Source organism: Haliaeetus albicilla, chromosome 12 (genome assembly GCF_947461875.1).
Source record: "Haliaeetus albicilla chromosome 12, bHalAlb1.1, whole genome shotgun sequence".
NCBI lineage: Eukaryota > Metazoa > Chordata > Aves > Accipitriformes > Accipitridae > Haliaeetus > Haliaeetus albicilla.
Window position 1 is genome coordinate 11,133,263 of NC_091494.1, and position 18,855 is coordinate 11,152,117.

General features: G+C 37.3%; 1 protein-coding gene across 5 annotated transcripts in view; it reads left to right on the forward strand.

The window, feature by feature from the left end:
• The window catches only part of APBA2 (amyloid beta precursor protein binding family A member 2), a 112,151-nt gene that overhangs the window by 47,263 nt on the left and 46,033 nt on the right, over positions 1 to 18,855 (forward strand). For 4 of the 5 annotated variants that reach the window (XM_069798049.1, XM_069798046.1, XM_069798050.1 and 1 more), the window contains one exon: positions 16,600 to 17,606. The exons of the other annotated variant lie outside the window; for it this stretch is intronic. In XM_069798049.1, coding sequence (XP_069654150.1) covers positions 16,638 to 17,606 — 969 coding nt within the window. In that variant the 5' untranslated portion in view covers positions 16,600 to 16,637. The remainder of the gene's footprint in view (positions 1 to 16,599; positions 17,607 to 18,855) is intronic. 5 annotated transcript variants of the gene reach the window in all.

An 18,855-nucleotide genomic window follows, 5' to 3' on the forward strand; every position in this document is an offset into this window, starting at 1 on the left:
GTATTGTTGATTGAAAAAGCGAATTTTGACCTAAATGTTTGGAAAAATGATGCTTATGAACTTTAATTTTATATCAATCAAAATGCAAATTTACATAAATAATTGATTTTTTAAATAGTCCTAGCAATAATTCCTGAATTTGTGTGAATAGAAATCAATATTTAGAACTAAGACATGCCTCCACATATATCACCTTAACTTATCTGAAAGGGTAGGACTATCTTACAGCTATTCAACGGCAAAGTTTGACTTAGGTAACGTGCTGTGCTGGCTTGGAGGAAAAATCATCAGGCCCAGTATCCCACCTCCCACAGTGGCCAAAAGCAGATGCTTAGGGAAGATAAGAACAGAGTAATAGCTAATGAGACATCCCCAGAACTGTCTCCCTGTTTTCTATGAGTTGTAATTGCTTTTTGCTTAGGACATCTTTTTTTTTTTTGAGTAAAGAGACAGGATTGCTGTCAATTCTTAATCTTTAAAAGAGACTTTAAATGAATCTCAGAAATAAGTGAGACTTCTTGTACAGAAGAAAGGTGCAAGTTTATTCTGTTTTACCTAAGAGACATTTCAAGGTAGGTCTTGTTCACCGAGTATGCTCTGTCTCCTGTAAGGTTATGTCTGGTCTGCATTTTTAGATGTTATATTTAGTTATGTATTTTCCAACTTACTGCTTGTAACTAAATAGAAATAAAATGTTTGTGGCTATGGTGCTAATTTGGGAACCAGGAGACACAGGACCAGTTCATGTACTTTGGGTACTTCAGCCTGGATTCTCAATGGATGGTTAAGTGTGCATTTCTGAAATCAGACAGGCAGCTCCATGTTATAAGGATGTGGATCTTAACACACTGATGAACTACTGAATGATTGTGTACCTACTTTGCTGTACAAGGGCTGAAATAGCCTTTCAGGTGAGCTGTGCAATACACAGAAATACGAGGCTTGGTTCTGCCAGATATACTAACTGAGGTCAAGTATGCATGCTGCTTCTTGAACCTGCTTGAAAGCAATGAGTGTGGTATTTAATAAAGTTGGCCTTTGGGTGGCCCTGCTGGACCTGCAGTGACTTAGTGGAAATCAATTCAAGTACAGATGCCAAAGTATCATTTGTTTTCCCTTTATGCAGCACCTCCTAGTCCCCATAGCCATAGGGAATGGAGAGCTGACAACAGAAGGTAACAATAATTCATCAATATCCATTTAAGTTGCAGACTTCTTAGTGTAGAGTACACATCCTTCACGTGCTCACATAGTGTCTAGCACAGCAGTATCTGTGTCAGGTCACTGCATCTGTAATTCTAATACCAAATAATAGTTTAAAGCATTGTGGTCGGTGCTTTGTTTCCAATAACTATTTATGTGTAAACCGACTGAGCTATAACAGTATTATTCAGAGCACATCTAAATAATTTTACATTCAAAATATTTAGGAGGAAAGGTCTTACTGTCATAAGATGTAAAAATATGTAAAAATTTTCTGCTGACATCTGATGAAGAAGGTGGTGGATATAAAGGTTTCAAGCCATCTTGAGTATCTGCCAAAGTGACTGACAGAGTATTTATCTTCTAACCAGTTGTTATAAATTGGAGGGGATTTTACTGATGTGCAATATGCTTTAGAGACAGAAGGGAAAAATCTTTCTAATCTTGCTTTTCAAATGAGGTGGTCATCCACTACGGAGCAGTGTGCCTGAAACACAACCAGCTGCAAGCTACAGATATTTTTTCAAAGGTTGGAAATGCAAAATCCCATGACATAATTCACTGCTAACAAAACCTCTGATTATCTTCATTATCTACTATTCTTATTAAATCTTTATTTTGTAAAATGTCTCATAATTTAACCTTGCAATTTGCTAATTCTGCTTAACAAAGGCAGATTATTTTATCTGGAAAAGATTTAACACAATACTCTACCTTTATTTTATTATTTTAAAATATTTTTTAATTTATTTACTAAATCTGCCAGCAGGGCAAGTATTTGTATGAGTTTGAAAAAAATGTTCTGCTAACAGGAGAAAAATGCAACCTAATCCTCTTATGCTAATTGAATGGGGAGGGTGTTAATAGCTTTCAGCAAGATTGTAGAGGTTTCATCACTGGGAAGAACCTCATGCAATTTCCAGACTACTCCTCTGTAGTTTCACTGCAAATAATACTTGGCAATATCTATTCTTGACTGTATTTTCACCAGGAAAATGGTCTGAATACAGTAAACTTCTAAAAGAAATTCCTGTATCTGTTCCTCTTTGGTTTTGGTGAGACTTAAACACCCAAATGGGGTGAATAAACGGCCATGTAATAAATAATCTTATACTTTTTGGAGCATGGTTAACAATTATTTTTTGACCAGTTAGAGCTACCTGTTTGCAGCTAGCCAGTTGGAAGAATAGCTAATATTAAAAGTCTATAGACCGGTAGCAATACCTAATTTTAAGGTCTTAGTAGATACTGCTTACGGGGAATGTGACAATTGTTAATGCCTGCAAATCTAATTTCTGTTGAGGTCTGACTCATTAAAAAGGTGCTGTCAATCCTTCCCTGTACCCTTTTAAAGAAAATTTCATGTTTTTCCTAGAATAATGTTAAGTGAGTGCTCATGGAACTGTTCACAGGACTTCAAGGTCAATAGTGATAAAAAGAAGTCTTTTTGAAGAGTTACACTCTGAAAATCAAAAAGCTGTAAAATTTGGGTGTGAATGGTTGGGTGTGAACTGCTACCCTGATAGTTAAACCATGCATTATTAGAAAGTTAAGCATCTTCATTTTCTTTTAGAAATGTGGCCTTTCCAATGACCTACCTCCACAGCTACTGTAAATTGACAGTCTCAATATTCTAACCACCTTCCCCTCCAGCCATCTAACCATTCATTGAATGGATGCTCTTGGATTAAGGTTGAGAATGTTTGACTTATTGTTCTTAAATGGTGCAGTTTGAAATATATTGCTGAATCTTCATGTTTCATTTAAAGTGACCTATTCTGTCCTTCTATTCCCTTCTACATTATTATTAAAAGAGTATACTGTATTTACCTCTGCCTATAACCTGAAATTAGTATTCATGAAAAGAAAGTTATCCTTTTTTGCACGAGGCTGGGGAAGCACATACGTGAAATCATGGTTCAGTGATTAATTAATTTCCTGTGGTAAGTATTTCCAGTTTAATTGTATTAAAAATTTAAACAGATACATCATGCCAAAAAAATTCAGAGAATCTTTACTTGGTAAACTGTAAACTAAAGCATAAAATGCTAATCAAGCAAGTTCTAAAACATTAATTGCTTCTACACCATGTATTTTTAAATAACTATCAAGTTTAAGAATTTCTCTTCCATCTCAATGGCAAAAGGACACATAATTTTAAAATAATGTCATGTTAAAATAGCCCCATTTTTTTTCCTGTGCTATTACATTTTTCTTTAATATGACACCACCTTTTTGCATGAAGGGATACATGTGCATGGAGGGATACATTAAAGGTTTCTAAATTGTGATGAGCTAAAATTATTCTTGCATGTGTGTAAACCTATTTAGCTAACACCCATGGAGTTCTTTTATATCTATGTGATAGCAACAGAGTGCAAAGCTTGCTCTAACAGCCTTAATGTAACCAGTTTTCTTTCCTTTCTTACTGCATGTCAGGTTCAATAAAACCTGTTTTGCTTGTAGCCAGCAGTAATCTTAGGTCCAGTTTAGTATGATCAGGAGTCTGGAACTCAGTGCAAGGAGCATCTCAGATTACCAGGCTTCAGAGAGCAGTCAGTCTGTGTAGCCTGCACCACAACAAGAGGGAGTTTTCTACTAAAAAGAAACAGTCAAATATACAGTTTAGGTTTGTATTCTTGTGGAAGTGAATCTCATGGAACCAACAGATTTTTTTGTCTCTTCCTATTGAGAAGACTCTCTTCTTGCATTTTTTTTCTCTAACAACATGGAAATTTGGAATTTACACATCTTGTCAAAAGTGCTAATCCCTCACCTTTGAGGAATTCCCCAAATCCTGTCTCACCTTTTGCTTATACCCTGAAGTCACTAGTCACTGTATAGGTTTGATGGCTTAAAAGGCTCTTCTAGGAATTTGCGATGGTGTATTAGTATTTTTTCCATATTCTAGCCAAAATAAATTTTATCTTGCCCTTGTACAACACTTCTGACTGCACAGTACATCTTCCGATCATTGTTAATCCATTTCAAAACACTGAATTGTTGTAGACACAGAAGAATTATTCCATATATTAGCAGACACTTTAGGTGGAATCATTTGATTACTAAAGTAGTTAAATCTACATTAGGGGCCAAATGAGTAAGTTTTCCTTTAGTGGTTTTCCAGTGAACGATCTTTTCAAAAGCATACCGGTATGTAGAGATAAGAAGAAGGAAATTTAGTCCTCTTAGCTGTTTTTTATTAAACATTTTAAGTTAACGAAAATACTGTGTTAGACTTAAGAGTTTGAAGAAATTGCAATAGGTGATGTTTTTGCATGTCAATTGTGTGAGGCCAGATTGTGTTAGTATGCATTTGTAAAATTGGCTCTTCTGACCTCAGTAGTTTTCCCACAGACAATATAGCTGTCTCCAAGTTCAGTGTCTGTTTTGTCTTGCTTGATTTCAGCCACATGGCTTCCCATAGTTACATTAGCACTGGCTCATGTTTTGCTTATAGCGATCTGTTATAATGTAGTGCTAAGTCAGTATAGAAACTGACCTTGTTATTGAGATAAAAATATTCCCCAGGAAATTGCAAGATGGAATAAAAAGCATAGAAGTTAGCAGGAGATAGAGAGATTCTCAGACTTCTGAGTACCCTCCATAGTCAGCAGAAAGGTACTCTGCAAAGCATTTTACAACTTTGTATAATCCATCCTAGGACAGCCTAAAAATTCTACCGGAGTTCTGGATGGATTGCAAGTTGTCTCATACTGGCCAGAATGTGTTTTAATTGAATTGGCATATATTCTATGCATGATAATGTTAACATATGCTTTACTTTTCCCTTATTCCTGTATTTCCTTCCCTTATTCCCATACAACCTATACTTTTCCCTTGTTCACAGTGAATTAGGAAATACTTAGGATAATTGTGAGAAGATATTAAAATTTATATTTATTATTAAATAAATTTTAAAGTTGAAGCCTCCACATAGCTATCAATGGAGCATTTGTGTGCAGGTAAAACACAAAGGATACTTTCATTATTTAAAACTGGTCTCTTGGAGCAGGGCAGCCACAAGAATGGGCCATAAAATCTCATTACCTTAATTTTGGAGGCTCATCTTATTTTGTTGAATAAAAATATTCTGCTTCTGTCCCTCCCCCAGTTTAAGATATCTGTAAGGAGGTTATATTTTTGGTGGGTTTTTCTGTATAGCAGGCATAACACTGCAAAACTGATCCTAGCGCTAAAATCTTTACTCAAGCAACTATATGGATGTGGCACTACAGGCTTAGTATCCCTCTTCGAGCTGTGGAATTAAACCCTAAAGAATGATTTAAGCCACATAAACAATATATTATAATTAAATATGTGATTAACACAGATTTTTATTACTTCACCAGGAAATAGCTAATCTTTTTAATTATAAAAGCTACATTCAGTGGGGATATATGTTCAAGAATACCATTTCTGCAATGTCATAGGATTTTACACTGTCTTTAGCGTATCTTTGTCTCTGTTCTACTTTTAAATTCTGTTGGTGGGTTCTAATTATAGAGCACTTTTAGAATGCCATTTACAAGGTGATTATTGCATTTTAAGATTTATTAGATTAAACCAAACTGAGAAAATATTATATACCATAAAAAGAAGTGCAAGAACACCATTCAGAATGTACAGTCTTTTAAAAATATGAAAAATAATTAAGTCATCTCAGAAACTGTGATACAATCTCATGAATAGCATGAAAGGAAGGTTGTCTGACCTCTAGAAAAGTAATGGTAATGATTTCACTTTCATGTGAGGTAATGAAACATTTCAAATATACTGAGGGATTACGTTGATGTGGTTTAACAGTAGCAAAAGACATTCCATTGCAAATTATCTATTGTTTCTCTTTGGTTTCTGGGTGAGGAGGAGGTGTGCATTAGATATAACTGGTCCATATATGCTATTCATTTCTTCAGTATATGCATACGCATTTCATATTCTACTCAGAATGCAATCTGCTTGCTGACAAAATGTTGTTATAGCAAGGTAGTAACTCAGGAGAGTCTGCTCCATTTTAAAAGCATTGCCTGTGGATACAGGGATGTGTATTTTGGAAATCCTAGGCTGTTGAGGTATCTAGTATACTGCAGCTGTTGTAGCTTTAAGCAGAATTTCTGCAAGACTGCAACTGAAATAATCCTAACGTACAGAAATATGCATTTGTTACCTCAGAACTTTAATTTCTCACTCTGTCAGTTGTTAAGCTAATAAAATAAGCATAATGGTGAGTAATAATGAATATATAATTTTATTTCCTGTCTGCCTGTTTAGTGATTTTTTTTTTTCCAAATTTGTATCTTTGTGAATACCTCAGGTTCATAGGAGGCACAGTTGAGTAACCAGTGATAGATAGAATTTTTTTTTGCATTTAGCTACACAGGAAGACCCTAGTGGCTAGTCTTGAGATAAACTAGCGAGTCATGTATTTTAATGCCATCTTTTTTGGATGCTGCTCATTTTCACCTCCTCCACACATTTCCCTCATTTCTTTAAAAATATTCTTTCTCTGTGCTTCCCATGCAAATCCCTTGCTGTTTCCTAATTCTATGTTTGGATTATGTTAAGCATATTAAAACAATGTCTAGATGGTAAATTGAAGCTCTGAAACACTAAATAGCATCAAATTTATAATTGCCTTTAGCTGTTTTTCCTCCTGGACTCTCCCAGCTTTGCTTTGAACAAATCAGAAGACAGGTGGTATAAAATACTATGTAATCATAAAATTACAAAACATATGTACACTGTGTGAGGGTGAGGAGTTAAGGTTAAAGGTAGATCATGAATCTGGAACTTAACATGTTTCTGCTACAATTAACAAATCTAGATAACTTTTGTTGATATTTTTAATTTGTAACTTCCTACATTATTTTTGTCCTTACTGAAAACAAGGGATTGTGTACAACTGGACAAATGGTCAGTGTTGTATGAACCCCAGCTGCTCTCAGCACTGCCACTTAGCCTCTGCAGTTGAGCTACCAAACTCAACAGCAGTTACTGTATGAGCTAGAGGCACTGGGGAAACATTGACCATCTTTTCTCTTCAAAAGATATGTTTAGTGGTTTTCTGGCTTGTCTGTTCAGAGGGTGTAAAGTACTTTCTTTCCTTTGGTCTTGAGGGAGCCCCAGCCTTACATCTGCCCAGCAGGGAGATGGGAAACTGGGTCTTGATAGAAGAGGCAAAGAAAAAAATATTGAAAGACATCTAATTACAGTGTTGATTTTGTAAAAATTTTTTTTGACAGATTGTCAACATTTTCTAAAGGCACTCATGGAAAAGAGAGTCAGATTAAAATAGGGTAATTTTGAATGGAATTTCACAGGACAAAAGAAAATGCATTTCTAAAGCCTAAGAGGTTTCTGCTTGCTGCAAATAATCATGCTTTAAAATGTATTTTCTTATTTGAAGTTTGCTGGATTTTATTTTAAATAAAGGAAAAAGATGGAAAATCTAATTAGCAAGTTGCTGTTAATTCTGTCCACATTTTATGTTTGCAACTCTTATTTATAGACCACTAGCTAGAAGAGGTCAAGTATGTGAGAGTAGAAATATCTTAAAATAAATAGCAAAAGGGCTCATTTAAGACTTGTTTGGCTTCTGTTAGCCCTCTTATTCCTGTTGTGGGCTGGCATAAAAATTCTCTTGGAAGGAAGAGGAAATAGAAAGGATTTTTTGGGGTATTTACAAAAGCCAACAGAAACTGGAAATTCCTGTCTAGTTAAGCTTTAAACTTCCTGGAACTGTCCTAAGTTGTCAACAGCACTGACAAAACACTTCAGGTTTATTCATATATGCTGTCTATTTATTGAAGTTTATTTTCTAAATGGCTTCTGACTATTTTCAGTCAGGCTTTTCTGCAAAAAATCATCTTAGTAATTTAAAAATTCTTCATCAAATGTATTGTTTATGCATGACAACTCATAGAAGGAAATACAGTCCCCATAAATTCAATGTCCTCTCTAATTCTCATTGAGTTTGCCTGAGTTGTTTTTTTTTAATAGTGTCAGTGGCACTGTTGAACAGTGACATGTGTCTGCAAGGTTGAATTAGTGTGGCTTACCTAAATACTTGTTCTATTCATAAAGAGTTTTAATAAAGTATGTAGAAAGCTTTCTGAGAGTGGATAGCTAGCATGCACCGTAAAAGGCAGAAGTGACATTCACAAGACCAACTTAACTGCTGGTTTAGGCTGTTGGTACTCAGATTGGAGTTCTGTACACAAACACTAGACCTCAGTCTAGTTCTCAATCTCAAGTTTCACAGTAGAAAAATCAGATCTAAGCTGCTAAAAATTAGTAACTTTTGTACCCAGGCACTTCCTTACTTGGAAGTATTCTTTATGTTATATTTTCACAAATAGGTGAATGAAGCCATGTCATTGGTTTATAAATAACAGCCAACTCCAAGTGAGACATCAAGTCACGGAGAGTAGGGCTTAGCACTGCCACATTTCTAGATTTCTCAGATATCTTTGGTGATGTTTTTTTCCCCTTCAAAAAGTTTTGGGGTTTTTTTGGTGGGGGCGGCTATCAGCCATCTCTAAGACTTGCAGGTTCAGACAGCACCCCTGAATCATCTATGGCCACAAAAATCCTGGAGAAACAGGCATTTTGGGATATGCTGGACCTGCTGAGCATGCATTGAGCAAAAGACATGCATGTGTTTGTTTGACTATATTTGCATGTATTTACTGCAAATGCAGATCTAACATCCTGGACATAAAAGTACCAGTTCTGCTTATGTCCTATTAAAGAACTGAAACTTATGTCCTAGGTCTTTCCCATCCCTGAAATAACAGGTTGTGGTTTTGTAGTTGGTTTTTTTTTTATTTTAAATTCAAAAGCTTTAGAGAAAAGGGCTAGACATTTTTAACAGGCCTGGCTAATAATTAGTGTCAGGCTGTGCCAGCCTTACTCAGAGAAACACTTCTCAATTTTAATAAAATTGAGATGCCACTCAGAACAGCACAGCATGACCCTAATTTAATTATGCTGTGGTAGTTCTGATTGTAGGACACAGTCTTATTGTTTCCATGTACAGATGCTAGAAGATCAGTGTTACATCGGCTCACTCTATGTATGGGAGACCAACATCCCCAGTCCTCATTTGCTATATGCCCTTCTACCTTTCCTTCATTAGAGATATTGTGCTCCTTCTGAAATCAGTGTCCACATGCTTAGTCTGCTGTGAGTCACACAGGTGGATCAGGGTTCCTATGAGAATAAGAATCCCATTTATACCTGCTTTTAGAAGAGTTGGCAGGTTATCCTGCACTCTGCATGATGAACTCTCATGGTCTGTAGAGTCAGATCTACTGAAAAATGAACATGAAGTTAATGCAGTTTGGCCTTGGGGAGTCAAATGACTGCAGAACCTGACATAGTCATGGCAGGCTCATGTTGTTATCTGCTTATTAAAGATTCTAGTTCCCAGTCTAGGGTCAGTCACAATTCATCTTGGGTGATTTAGCAGATGGGAGTGTATTAAGTCTTCTGTAATGAAAGCCTACTGAGAAATACTATTAGTTTGATATTAAAATTGTTTTGAAGAAATTGAAGTTAGATTTTTTCCACTTTAACTTCTCTGCTTATTGGAAAAGATACTGGTATAGTTAGTGCAAAGTTCAGCAATCATGAATTTTCTGGTGCAGTTCTGTTGAAAAATACTATTATCTCAGTTACACTTGTACTGAGTAACTTGATAAGTATAACAGTTCTAAACATATGTCTGTGTTGAAAGGACTGGGTGATTTTTTTACAGCTTTATTGATTATGAATGTATAGGGCTAACATATGGAATAGCAAAAGTCAGCAGTGCATTGAAAACACAGCTCAGCAGTAGAGAATCAAGCTTGTAGGCCATACGTGCTATAATCTAGCCTGACAGTAAATTGTGTTGCAATGCTTATGTTCCACTTACATTTGAAGATGACTTACAAAGGGTAGAGAGTTATATCTTTTTAGAACCAATTTAATAGCAGCTAGATTGTACCAGATATTTGGGGAAAATAGGAGGTATTGAACAATTTCAGGGAAGCAAAACTTGCATGGGAGTTTTGTCAAAACTGACAAAGGGTACAGATATTTGAAGCATGGGAGAAAGACTGAGAAGTAGATGAAAGAAACCTGGGGAGGAGTAAGCACAGGAAACAGGCTTTGCAAAATAAGGCGAGTATATAAAATTGAGGCCAGTAAAACTCTTAGGTTCACCTATAGGTTGCAAAAGCAGGGCTCAAAAGATCATTTGGCTGTAGATATGCATGCAATAGTACATGTTTGTTGCCAAAAGAAGCTAACAACCCCCCCCCCCCAATCCCTTCAGATCACTATGCTTGTTAAATGAAAAACTGTCAGAGAGCTTGTCTTGCTCCCACTAGAATGCTCTTCAGCTTGTGAATCAAGTATATATGTAAAGCAGTTCTTTAAACACAGCCAGGAATATTATACTGGGTATTTCACTTTATCACCATGTTTACAACTGTGTACCATTTTCCATTTTTAATGCTAATTTAATTGGTCTCTCTCCATGGGAAGAAAATAGTGAAGGTATCTTTCTACACAGGTGAAAAGTTGTAGAAGTGTTAAGTTCCATAAACCCTCTCTGCAGCTGTCTGGGATTAGGTGTAAAGAATTCAGGAGAAAGCTAATGACTCCATAATGAGCACCGATTAGAATAAATTCCAGCTGTAAGCCAGTAGTCCTTTTTCTAGGAGCAGAAGAGGTTGGTTCCCCTATGCATACTCCTTTTTACTGCCACATAGAAATGCAGCATGTGTTTCTGGAGATCGATTTCCTCTTCCTTTCAACATTGAGCCGAGGCAAGGAAACAAGAAAAATAAAGCAAAACCATTACTGAAAGCAAAACATTTTTATTGAGAACCTTATGTAACTTGGCCCCTTAATCACTGATCTTGACAACACTGATGGAGCTTTAGTCGTGCGCTGTACAACACAAATCAGCATTTGCTTGTCTTGGCAAGATAAAATTACTGAATCCTGAGGACAGTAAAGAAGGATATGGCATTGATGCCCCATGTTCTCAGGAACACTTGTTTTACCCCCAGTCAGAAGTTGAAAAATGCACTTGGAGTGATACAGAAATTTGACCTAACTCTCCACTATCAAGGAGGGAGCTGAGATATCAGAAGTAGCAGTGAGTCTTACACCAAGCAGAGGAAATGACCTGTTGACTCAATTGAAGCCTTTATTCATAAAGTGCCTCTGGATCCAGCAAATCATTACTCCTGTCTTCACTTCAGAGGACATTGGAGTAGTAGTAGATAGAAATCCGGTATTTTCTCCAATTTCAAGAGCATTCTTAGTAACTGGTATGTGAATGTTAGTTATGTAACCTTCTAACACCATAGATTTCTTGAGAAAATTAGGAAAAGTATTTATCCCTGCAGTAGGTGACTCAGAAGGCTTCTGCCCAGTAAACTGAATAGCAGAATACGTGGTAAAAATTTCGTATCTATTGCATTTCTCAAAAAATGCCCCAAGTTCTGTTTTTGTTCTTTTAAAATCTGAATACAGTGCGTTCAGTTAACTGTCATCCACATAGATAAACTAGCATCTCTGTAGGTGAGAAGATGAAAGAGTTTGGACCTGTGGCCATCAGGAATGAGCACCTTGCTGTGTGACATGCGACAGCTTGGAAAAAACCTAGAACGATTTTAGGTTTTAAAAGATTTAGGTTACGCTAAACCTGATGTAAGACTGAAGTATTTTTCTGGGAAACCTGAGAGATATTTTGGAACAGTGGAAGAAGGCTAGGCTACCTTGGCTGTTCTAATATTTCAGTTAAAATACAGCTGATTGTTTACTTGACAGAAATGGATACGCAGCTCCATAAAGAGCAATTCTCAGACTTATGTTTGAAAACCATGTTTAGTAATTCAGATGTGTAGGTACAGTTGTAGAAGTTACATTTTATAGTTGAAGATGGTATAATCAGTGCACATTCAGTCTGCAATTCAGAGGCTAAGAATAATAAATTCTGCCTTTTTGTTTTAATTTGATCAGTACTTGGTTTCCCAAAAAGTAGTGCCTGACTGAGAAGATGGCAAAGGTAAGGAGGCCAACTAGAATTATAATTGTTGTGCAGAGATTGTTTTGCAACTTCAATTTCCATAGCAATGAGATCAGCCTTGCCTCTTTTTGAAAAAAATCAGGCTTATTTTACCTCCATTGGGAACGTGTGCCTCCATTTCAGCATACAGGGGTAAAGCACTGTCTTCAGTCATGGCCTCAGACTGAATTAATGGAAAACCAGTTTCCTATGTCTTTTTAGTATGTCAGTGCTGGACATTCTTGAGAGGAATTCCTTTCTCTATTTCTTATCACCTATGCTCTAAAAAGTTTCCAGTCTGCCACTATTTGAAATTCTTCCTTTACACTCCTTCCCACAGTGCATATGTTGCACTTTCACATGCCACTGCTGGTGACAGCAGCTGCTGTCATTAATGCTGCCCAGCTGATAGCCATTTTCTTAGAGCCCTCAGAGCTCCTAACCTGGCAATTTCCCCACAGCTGTTATAGGTGCCATGCATCAGCCATACCTCCTTTCTAGGCTCCTACCCTGCCTAGCCACTGGCTTTTGGCTCTCAGAGTACATACTAATGGGTTCCTGTGACACACACAATTACACAGTATCTAGTGTGCAGTGAATTTTCTTGCACCTAAGTAACATCTATGAACTTTCAACTATGGGAATTTATAAAAGGGTATCACTGCAGTGATACCACTTAAGGCAGTTTCAGGGCCTGGATACTAAATGAAGATTCTTAGGTGTGGGTGGAAAAACTCTGTTACACTGTCTGTCTAAAAAGAAGGGTACTTATCTCCATATGCTTTAGGAAAATCTGAGTCATGAGTTTCAGACCATGCTTGTGTTACATGCTTTGTGCTTCTTTATCTTCAGCTATACTGTAGTGACTTGAATGGAGGGTCTACCACACTGTAAATCTCTAAATATTACTTAATATGGAGAACATTTCCAATGACTAGCAGACTGAGACCACTGCAGATGAGAACAGTTCTTTCCCACAGAGACACTTACTTGTTCTGTTCCTGACAAGAAATAACTCTGTTAATACAGATAAGGTGGCTGTAGTTCTTTCTTGCATTGCCATCAAAACCATCTTTTTTGTAGTACTCCATCTTAACTTGTTTTAGATATGTTTGTATAGTGTGCTTACCCATTCCTGATCTGGTCATACAAGCAATTTATCTTGCTTGCAGGCAGTTTTTTGCAGCCTGTGCAGAGCATTGCAGTGTTGTGATTAGATTGCTATTTTAATCCAATGTAAAATAAGTTTTGTTTATACTGCAATCACAGTATAGAAACATCCTTAGTTTGCAGCAAGTAGAGCTAACTAAATTGGAGGCAACAGTAGTGGACAGCTGGTTTGGTGTTCTGAATTTCTTATTATTGACTCCAAAGTAAGAATTGATAGCTAGTTTATGAAGGGGATCATAGTGGGCATACAGATCATATTGAGAAGGTCTTGTAGGTCTGCTAGTTCTTCTAATAGTGAGAAGGTGCAAGTAATAACTGGGAAAGTTTTGTCGCCTTTGATTTTCTCATTTAAAACTTCACTTCAGGTACACTATTTACTTCAAAGATTTCTGTCAAGACTAGTTCTGCAATGTATCAGTAACTGAAGAGAGCTTCACATACTGGGTTCCTTTCATGTCTTCTCCCGTGACTAACATTCATCTCTGCTTTGTATCGCAGAATCTAGAATCCCTGTTCCAGGGAGAGCCTAGATTTGCCACGTGGTGCCATTGCACTAATTCATAGATGCATCAGATTCCTGGATTTGTCACAAACTAAGGTTTGGGGTTTTCCTTGTGATACCAGAAATTCTGCAGGGATATCTACAAGGTTTTAGGTTACAGTAACAGAATATTTTTGATAAGTTCATAATGCCTAGGAAATTAATCTCTATATAGCTCCTCTAATCCTCTAGCTCCATACTGGTTTTATTGTTTTATGTGTACACACAGACTTGGGGAACTGGTTATGTCAAAATGATCACGTGGTTGGCTGACATGCCTTTGTTATATGCATATAGTAAAGCATGCAGTTGTGTGGTGCATTTCAGAAGCCTATGTCTGAACTCAGTTCACCCCAATTAAGTAACTGCACACATCAAGCTTATCATAAGCATGATGTGCGGAAAACAGACTCCACAATCAGTGAGATTGTAAAGTAGGTATGTTCATTCAGCGCTGGGCAGCACGGGGGGGTAGTCCCACCAAAGTCGTGCACGCCCGACTCGGCAATTCACTTCAAGTTTATACAGTCAAGTGTTACATATTCACAATATGCCTATACATATGCATGACCTATCCCTGCTTCATATTAAAATTAGTTCTGAGAGGTCATTTCCATAGTCTCCTCTCAACTGCGCTTGCACAGTGCCTCTTTATGGTGGTCGCACAGATGAAGATAGACGACTCCTCTTCATCACCACTAGTAACCTCTTTTCTTGCGCAGGCTCAGTGGTTTCTTGGTATTCACCCAAGCCGCAAGGCTAGTCTTAGCTGGCTCTTGGGGCCAGCTCCTGCTTCTTATTAGGAACTGTCTCTTCCTCAGCTAATTTCAACAATGTAAGCACTAAACATCATCCTTCATCCCGCTTTATTATGTCTACTGAGATTCTTTTGACTCCCGTTAGTCTCAAGCATACAACAATGAAATACAGAGAAACATATATACTGAAAGCATGTTGTTTCCCCCATCCAAATCACACACAAATCACAGTTGTCAAGCCTGTCTAGAATTAGCTATTTTCTTTATTTTGACTATTTTTATACAGTTCATATAATCTCTGCTTATTTATTTAGAATCTAGTATTTAGACAAAAATATGTAATTTAAAGTAGCACAAGTATTTAGTGGGAAGAATTAATGAGCTTTTATGGTAAATGTGTCTTTTCCCAGCATAGAGATGAGACTGTTTGAAAACCAGTCTTGTAGAGGGATCTATCTAGATTGGAGCATTGGGCTATGATTAACAGGATGAAATTTAACAAGTCAAAATGCCAGATTCTGCACCTGGGATGGGGTAATGCCAGGCACAAGTATAAACTGGGAGAGGAGTGGCTGGAGAGCAGCCCTCCAGAAAGGGATCTGGGGGTACTGGTCGACAGCAGGCTCAACACGAGTCAGTCGTGTGGCCTGGCAGCCAAGAGGGCAAACTGCATCAAACACAGTATAACCAGCCAGTCAAAAGAGGCAATTATCCTGCTATATTCAGCACTGATACAGCCTCACCTGGAGTACTGTGTGCAGTTCAGGGCCCCACATTTTAAGAGAGATGTGAAAGTCTTTATATGTGTCCAGAGGAGGGCAACAAAGCTGGTGAAAGGGCTGGAAGGAAGGTCCTATGAGGAACAGCTAAGGACTTTGGGCTTGTCTAGTTTGGAGAAGAGGAGGCTGAGGGACAACCTCATTGCTCCCTACAGCTTCCTGAGGAAGGGAAGTGGAAAGAGGAGGTACCAATCTCTTCTCCCTGGTATCCAGTGATAGGACATGTGGGAATGGTTCAAAGCTGTACCAGGGAAGGTTTAGACTGGACACTACAAAACATTTCATTACTGAGAGGGTGGTCAAACACTAGAACAGGCTTCCTAGAGAGGTGGTTGATGCCCCAAGCTTGTCAGTGTTTAAGAGGCATTTGGACAATGCCCTTAACATGCTTTAACTTGGTCAGCCCTGCATTCGTCAGGCAGTTGGACTAAACGATCATTGTAGGTCCCTTCCAACTGAAATAGTCTATTCTATTCTAAAAAACAATATTTGGTTTAACAATGAGAGATACTTAATGGTATCCAGCTAGTAAGAACTGATAAAGCAGTGAGTGATTTTTTTTTTTTTAAATAACTTTAATAGCAGTACATTATCCTTTAGTGTCCTATGTGACTGCCAAGTTAATAGAATGATTTTCCTTTAGTTTTGTAAGAGCAGGTCAGATTCTAAATGTATGCTTTCAGTACACATTAAAGAAATGCCTAAGCTGAAAATTGAAAAGAGCTCCTGTTTACTGCATAGCAATCAAAGCATGACCCCTTACTAGCAGGGAAAAGAAATTGAAAACTAATTTCAAGGTTCAAGATTAAGTCTCTGTCAAATTGACAGAGGAGATCCTACAATTGAATACATTTAGCATAAATGTAGAACCTTCTCTTTATCTGTTCCTTTCAGTGTGCAAGTTATTACTTCGATTTCATGGTTCCATAACATAAGTATTTTAAAAGCTAGCTATCTCTGGTTTAAACATCTACAAACACATCCTTTTTACCAAATAAATCTATCAGTTTGTTTCCTATTAACATCACTGATCTCTACTGATGACCTTTTCCTGAATGTGTGTTTTTTCCATCTTCCCTACAGTAATTGCTTAGAAATGGTTGTCGTATAAGGAGTTGGCTATGGCAAACAGGAAACGTCAAAGCACTACAGCCAGCATGCTGGATCACAGAGTGAGAGCTTGCCCTACTTCATCTCACAACAGGGAGCCTGAAAATGAAGAAAGTGACCTTCCTATTGAAGATTATGCAGCAAAGGAGACAGAACTAGCAACTGTCAGACAAGGTAGTCCTACACCTGTGGAACATGAGTGCAATGATCATAGTGGAGATGGTGACTCCAGCTCTGACTATGTGAATAACACCTCTGAGGACGAGGACTATGATGAAGGCTTGCCAGAAGAAGAGGAGGGGATCACATACTACATTAGATACTGTCCAGAGGATGACAGTTACCTGGAAGGAATGGACTGCAATGGGGAGGAGTATGCTCCCCATGAGGAACACCATGTTGAAACAGATGAATGTCAGGAAGCTGTAGAAGAATGGGCTGAAGGTAAAATTCAGCACCAAGATGAAAATGAGGTGACGGACAGGCAAGAGTGGCAGGAAGGTCAAGATAATGGCATTCAGATTTTGGAGGATGAAGTGTCATCTTTGGAGATTCAAGACCAAGAAGAAAATATACAGTATTGTCAAAGTGAAGGTGGCTATCCGGACTATTATCCAGCAGAAGCTAATGGAAATTCGCAGGGAATATCACCATACCATTCTAGAAAAGAGGATGCAGAACTGGAAGAGCAGGAAGAGGACATTGACCAGATTGTAGCAGAAATCAAAATGAGTATGAGCATGAGCAGTATTAATAGTACAACAGAAATGAGTCCAGAGCACACTGGGACTGAAAACATGGCACATGACTATAAAGAGACTTGTTCAAAGGGAGAAGCTGTTCACAGTGCTAACAGGCACGAGGGGAGGCCAAAATCACTGAATATCCCATCTGCCTCTAAGCACAGTGGAGATATGCCTAGAGGTTTTAAAACAAAGTCAAGAACCCCAGAGGACAGACAGAAGTGGCCACAAGAGCAGGTATGAGGTTCTCCGTTTAATCAGATTGTCAGAGGCATTATGCAAACATTATGTTAATTATTTATTCCAAACAGAATTAGAGAGCAATATCTTTAATTTTTTACTCTACATTGCATTCACAACTACATAATCACATTGGATGTTTCGAAAAAGGTGCTGAATGCAGTTGATTTGGGTAGATAACTAAGAAATAGGTTTTGCACAGAGAACAGACAATTCTAACTAAAACAACTTATTCCAGATGCATGAGGCAAACCAGGTTATTTACACTATTTTTATTCTGCAGTGACACACTAGATAAACTTAAAACTGGGGTCAGCATTGAAATAGTTGAAGGGGTTAGTTTTTTTTCCATTAAGGGCTCCTGTTCCATTGCCTTAGTGGGTGATTACTTTTAATTTGTTTTGTTGTCAATAGAAAGTATGCCAAGGCTAGATACTGCATATGTTAAACAACTGCAAGAAATGCCTGGATATTGCTGTGGTTTTGTACTAGTTGGGCATATCTTGACCTTGGCAAGAAGGAAGAAATAGGAGCTTTACTTATACCAAAAGTGCTGTTAAGCAGTTTTATCACAAGAATGGTGTAGATGTTAATTTAAACCATGCATAACCTTTTCTTATTCTAATGTTGAGTGCCAGAAAAAAGAATCTGGCAATGAAGCTCAAGCTTTTCTAGAGTAACAGAGGTGTGAGGTTTTCTTCTTTTAAAGTTCCAAATTGAATGTGCTTACTTCCTTAGAGACACCTTTAATTCCCTTTGCTCTAAGGTCAGTTTAAAGCTTTGACTTTGCATCTCTGAAGTTATATGCAGCTGAATATCAGTTATCTTCTGCAGTGAATAGAGATCTACCTAAAAGGTAAAACAACATGTATTTAGATGACAGACTAGTAAAGATAATTATTTTGCCTTATCTTTAATTAAAATGCTTTATTAAACTTCAGAGCTATAAGTTTCCCATTTCAGCTTCATCAAATCTATAAATATTGATTTTCTATGTTTAAGTGCCCCACAGTTAAACAATTTAATCTAGATGATTCCATTAAAAACAGACATTAAAATATGTCAATTCCTCTGAAAAACAGCAAAAGGAAGTCAGATGCTTAAGTATATGCTGATGAAACAGGTTGACCTTTATTATAATTGTGAATAAAAAAATCTTAGGGGAATATTTTCAGATTTCCCATATCTATAGCAAATTTTTAATACTAATTTCTACATTCTGTTTTTAGAAGTCCAATTTGAACCA